This window comes from Mustelus asterias, unplaced genomic scaffold (assembly GCF_964213995.1).
Source record: "Mustelus asterias unplaced genomic scaffold, sMusAst1.hap1.1 HAP1_SCAFFOLD_3205, whole genome shotgun sequence".
Lineage (NCBI taxonomy): Eukaryota > Metazoa > Chordata > Chondrichthyes > Carcharhiniformes > Triakidae > Mustelus > Mustelus asterias.
In genome coordinates, this window is record NW_027593150.1 from 32581 (window position 1) to 37611 (window position 5031).

The following is a 5031-nucleotide window of genomic DNA, read 5'->3' on the forward strand; positions in this document are numbered from 1 at the left end:
CTCTGTCTCTGTGTGTCTCTTGTCTCTCTGTTTCTGTCTCTCTCTCGTTCTCCCCCTCTTTTTCTCTCTGTCTCCCTCTCTCTCTCTCTCTGTCACTCTATCGGATGCAGCGCGATTGCGGCCATTCCGCCCATCGGCGATATTTGGGATAGTATAAGCGGGGGAGTAATTGATAAGGGGCCCGTGTTCCGGAGGTTTCCTGTACAATGGTTAATTTCTAGTTTGATTTTTGAAGTTATTCTTTTCCCGGAAGCAGGCGACAATTTTCAACATTCATAGAAAATATTAATTTATTGAAGTCACGAGAATGTACAGATATTACACCGAGGAGGGGGCTACTATTTACAGATTCCTCCCCCAGCCTGCAGCCCCAGGCGGGGGTTCAATAAATAAATTCAGGGTCTCTGCACCCCCCCCCCCCACCCCCCGGGGGACAGGGACAGGAGACCCCCACCTTGCGTCCAGTGTCCAGCCTGCTGACCCCCTCCACCCCGGGGGTCCCTCCCCGGGGTCCCACTCTCCCCGGGGGTCCCACTCTCCCCGGGGGTCCCTCTCTCCCCGGGGTCCCTCTCTCCCCGGGGTCCCTCTCTCCCCGGGGGTCCCACTCTCCCCGGGGGTCCCTCTCTCCCCGGGGTCCCCCCTCTCCCCGGTGGTCCCACTCTCCCCGGGGTCCCACTCTCCCCGGGGGTCCCTCTCTCCCCGCGGGCCCTCTCTCCCTGGGGAGGGGGGGGGGGAATGCCCTCTCTCCCCGGTGGTCCCTCTCTCCCCGCGAGCCCTCTCTCCCTGGGGGGGGGGGGGGGGGGTGGAATGCCCTCTCTCCCCGGGGGGCCCTCTCTCCCCGGGAGTCCCACTCTCTCCTGGGGTCCCTCTCCCTGGTGGTCCCACTCTCTCCCCGGGGGTCCCACTCTCTCCAGGAGTCCCTCTCTCCCCGGGGGTCCCCCCTCTCCCGGGGGTCCCCCTCTCCCCAGGGGGCCCGACCTCCCGGGGGGGGGGGGGTCCTCTCTCCCCGGGGGGCCCTCTCTCCTCGCGGGCCCTCTCTCCCCGGGGGTCCCCCTCTCTCCAGGGGGCCCGACCTCCCCGGGGTCCCTATCTCCCGGGGGTCCCTCCCTCCCCGGGGGTCCCTCCCTCCCCGAGGGTCCTGCTCTCCCGGGGGTGGGGGTGGGGGGGGGGGGGGGGGAGAGACTCCCTTCTCCCGGCTTCCGCCCAACTCTGGCCAAGTTCTTGCAGAACGGTCTGGGAATAAATAAGCAGAAAGTCTTTGTCCCCGGAGGGATTCCGGGGGAATCGGGATGAGCGGAGCCGGGAGAAGCCGCAGGAATTCCGCAGCGGGTCGGAGGAGAATTTCCCGATGGGAATTTTGAAAAGGGAGAAATGGGCAGAGTCTGGAATAGTCTGGGGAAAGTGCTAGCAAGGGTGCAAAGGGCCGACTGGCCGCCTGTGTGTCTCAGAGTTTCCCAAATCCCGAAGGCAAGTCCAGGATGAAATTCTGAAGCCGATCCGAAGCAGAATTGGGATCGGACTGTGTATTCTCCAGCCTCTCCGAGTATCCCGGTGTTTTCCAGCAGTCTGGGAATGTTTCCCTCCGTCCATTCCCGGCCTTTGGGAAGAGTTTTGTGTTCAGGGGGGTTTTCCAGGGGGATTTTTTTTGCTGATTTGGGGATTATTCTTGTGCTTTACTGTTGCCTGTAGTCTGGGAGCCGGGATCGGGCTCTGGGAGCCGGGATCGGGCTCTGGGAGCCGGGATCGGGCTCTGGGAGCCGGGATCAGGCTCTGGGACTCTGGTCCAGTTGTTGGTGTTGGCTCCTGACGGTGAACCTGTTGACATGGACCGGGATTGGGACCACAATCTTGGGATTGCGGAGCGGTTCCCCGGAGCGGTTGTTGACGTTCCCTGCTTTGATTCTTTTCCATTTGGCGCGGCGATTCTGGAACCAGATTTTCACCTGGACTTCGCTGAGTTTGAGAGCGTGTGCGATCTGGGATCTCTCCGTCAGGGACAGGTATTTCTTACAATGAAATTCCTTCTCCAGTTCTAGCAGCTGCTCGCTGGTGAAGGCGGTTCGGCGCCGGCGGCTTTTCCCGGCGGGATTCCCGGCGGCGGCCAACGGCTCCTGCGGGGCGGACCCGGGTTTCTTCCCTTTGGGATTTAAGGAGTTGTTGTTGTCGGAAAGGCACTCGGCATCGCTTTCTGCGGAACTTTCCTCCTCCCTCCCGCTGCTCACATTCTCACAGCTTTTCAAATCCACTTTCTCATCGTCCGAACTGAAGAACTTCCCATCGACTGCAGAGAAAAAACAGAAAATCAGGTCAAACCCTGTCCCAAACCCTGTCCCAACCCCCCTGTCCCAAACACTGTCCCAAACCCTGTCCCAAACACTGTCCCAAAACCTTGTCCCAAACCCTGTCCCAAACACCTGTCCCAACCCCCCTGTCCCAAACCCTGTCCCAAACACTGTCCAAACCCTGTCCCAAACACTGTCCCAAAACCTTGTCCCAAACCCTGTCCCAAACACTGTCCCAACCCCCCTGTCCCAAACCCTGTCCCAAACACTGTCCCAAACCCTGTCCCAAACACTGTCCCAAAACCTTGTCCCAAACCCTGTCCCAAACACTGTCCCAACCCCCCTGTCCCAAACACTGTCCCAAACCCTGTCCCAAAACACTGTCCCAAACACTGTCCCAAACACTGTCCCAAAACCTGTCCCAACCTGTCCCAAACCCTGTCCCAACCCCCCTGTTCCAAACACTGTCCCAAACCCTGTCCCAAACACTGTCCCAAAACCTTGTCCCAAACCCTGTCCCAAATCCTGTCCCAACCCCCCTGTCCCAACCCTCCTGTCCCAAACACTGTCCCAAAACCCTGTCCCAAAACCCTGTCCCAAACCCTGTCCCAAACCCTGTCCCAAACCCTGTCCCAAAACCCTGTCCCAAAACCCTGTCCCAAACCCTGTCCCAACCCCACTGTCCCAAACACTGTCCCAAACCCTGTCCCAACCCCCCTTTCCCAAACCCTGTCCCAAACCCTGTCCCAAACCCTGTCCCAAACCCTGTCCCAAAATCCTGTCCCAAACCCTGTCCCAAACCCTGTCCCAAAACCCTGTCCCAAACCCTGTCCCAAACCCTGTCCCAAACCCTGTCCCAACCCCCTGTCCCAAAACCCTGTCCCAAACCCTGTCCCAAACCCTGTCCCAACCCCCCTGTCCCAAACCCTGTCCCAAACCCTGTCCCAAACCCTGTCCCAACCCCCCTGTCCAAAACCCTGTCCCAAACCCTGTCCCAAACCCTGTCCCAACCCCCCTGTCCCAAAACCCTGTCCCAAACCCTGTCCCAAACCCTGTCCCAAACCCCCTGTCCCAAACCCTGTCCCAAACCCTGTCCCAACCCCGCTGTCCCAGTCCCAGTGAATCCCACTGACATCCCGCCCGCTTCCCTCACAACATTCAGACAAATAATTTCCGCTCCAAACTCGGGATTAATTTGTTTAAAACGGGAATTTTTTCTCAGGGACAAAATCTCGAATTCCTTTTGGATCGGATTCGATTCTCACAACTTTTCCCAATTTTTTCCAACGAAATTTGCATTTTTTAAAAAGGGGCGAATTGATAAATGTCAATTTCTGGAATTAATAAAAACTGGGGAAATGGGAATGTGTTTGGGAATGGGATTACAGGACTGGCCTGAAACCCGCCTTCCATTTCAACTCAACCCAGTTCTTGTTGTTGGGAATCTGCAGCTGGGATTGGGGGGTGGGGGGTTCCAGCGGCTTCCCTCCGTCCCCTCTCTCTGTCTCTCCCCCCCTCTCCCTCCTCTTTCCTTTCCCTCTCCCTCACCTTTCCCTCCTTCCCTCTCTCCCTCTCTCCGGGGTTGGAAGCGGGGAGGATCCGCTGGCTCCAGCCGAGTTTCAGTCTCTCCGGGCGGCCGGAGCTCGGTTTCTTTCCCGGGAAAAACGGTTTTCATCCCAGATGCGGGCGGGATGAGAAATTGTCACCAATTTAGAATCGAAAGCCGGCATCAAGAATCGATTAGAATCGAATCTGTTCGATTCCGGCTGAAGCGGAGAAACCCAGTTCAACAAAGCAGAAACTTGGGAAAAGTTCCCAGCCGGAGGTCCGTATCCCAGAGACTTTATCCCAAATCCCAGCATTGCTCCCGATCCACCCAGTTCCAAAGTCAATTTCACTCCCATTTCCCTGAAATTCCCCCACATTCTCCTTGCAAATTTGCAGGATTTTCCCTGAAATTTTGTCTGAAAATTTCTCGTATTTTCCCTGAAATTTTCCCGGATTTTCCCTGAAAATTCCCGCACTTCTCCCGATTTTCCCGGCTCCTCACCTGTCAGGCTGGGATAGTTGTGCTCAGAGGGAGAAGCTCGCTGCCTTTGTCCGGGATTCCCACATCCTCCGGCTCGGAGTTTTCTGCCTCCGGGAATTGGTTTCGGGATTGGAGCGGGACACGGGGCAGCTCCTGCCCGGGGTAGTAACTTTCCGCAGAGTCGCTGAAGCTGGGTAAAGCTGTGGGTCAGTGCCACCATGGGAGGGCACCCCCTGACCGAGACTGGCACAGAAAGTGTTGGTCAGGCGGCTGGCGAAGGAGGCTAAGGGGGTGAGCGGGGGGATTCCGGACTGCAGGGGGGTGTGCGGCAGAGCCTGCGGGATCACCACCGGCCGGTAAGGCATGAACATGGGGTACCGGTGTACAGCAAATGTCCCGAGCGGGGCTGGGGCGATCCGATCAGGGAGTCGATGGAAAAGGCAGTCCCTTGTCCATTCGGCCGCTGCATCTCGGAGCAGAAGGTGTCGGACAGGGAACCCTGTCCCTATCCCCCACTCACTGCCTCACTCTCTCCCTCTCCCTCACTCTCTCCGGAGACTCTGAGCTGATCCTCCAACTGCAGCCGCCTGATAAACGCTGAGGGGGAGGGGGGTGGTGGGGGGAGGGAAAGGCTGTTCCCATTTCCATTCATCCATCAGATCAAACCATGTTCCCCGCTCCCCCCCCCCCCCCCCCCAACTCTGCTGTGTGGGAGTCACT

General features: G+C 58.3%; 1 protein-coding gene across 1 annotated transcript; it reads right to left on the bottom strand.

Annotated features, from left to right (window-relative positions):
* Window positions 1-1217: 1217 nt before the first annotated feature.
* Window positions 1218-4839, bottom strand: gbx1 (gastrulation brain homeobox 1). The gene is given in 5 exon segments (XM_078208125.1): window positions 1218-2281; window positions 2454-2463; window positions 4342-4518; window positions 4521-4690; window positions 4693-4839. Coding segments are annotated over 5 exon segments (963 nt in total). The 5' UTR covers window positions 4781-4839; the 3' UTR covers window positions 1218-1763.
* Between the last annotated feature and the right edge of the window lie 192 nt (window positions 4840-5031).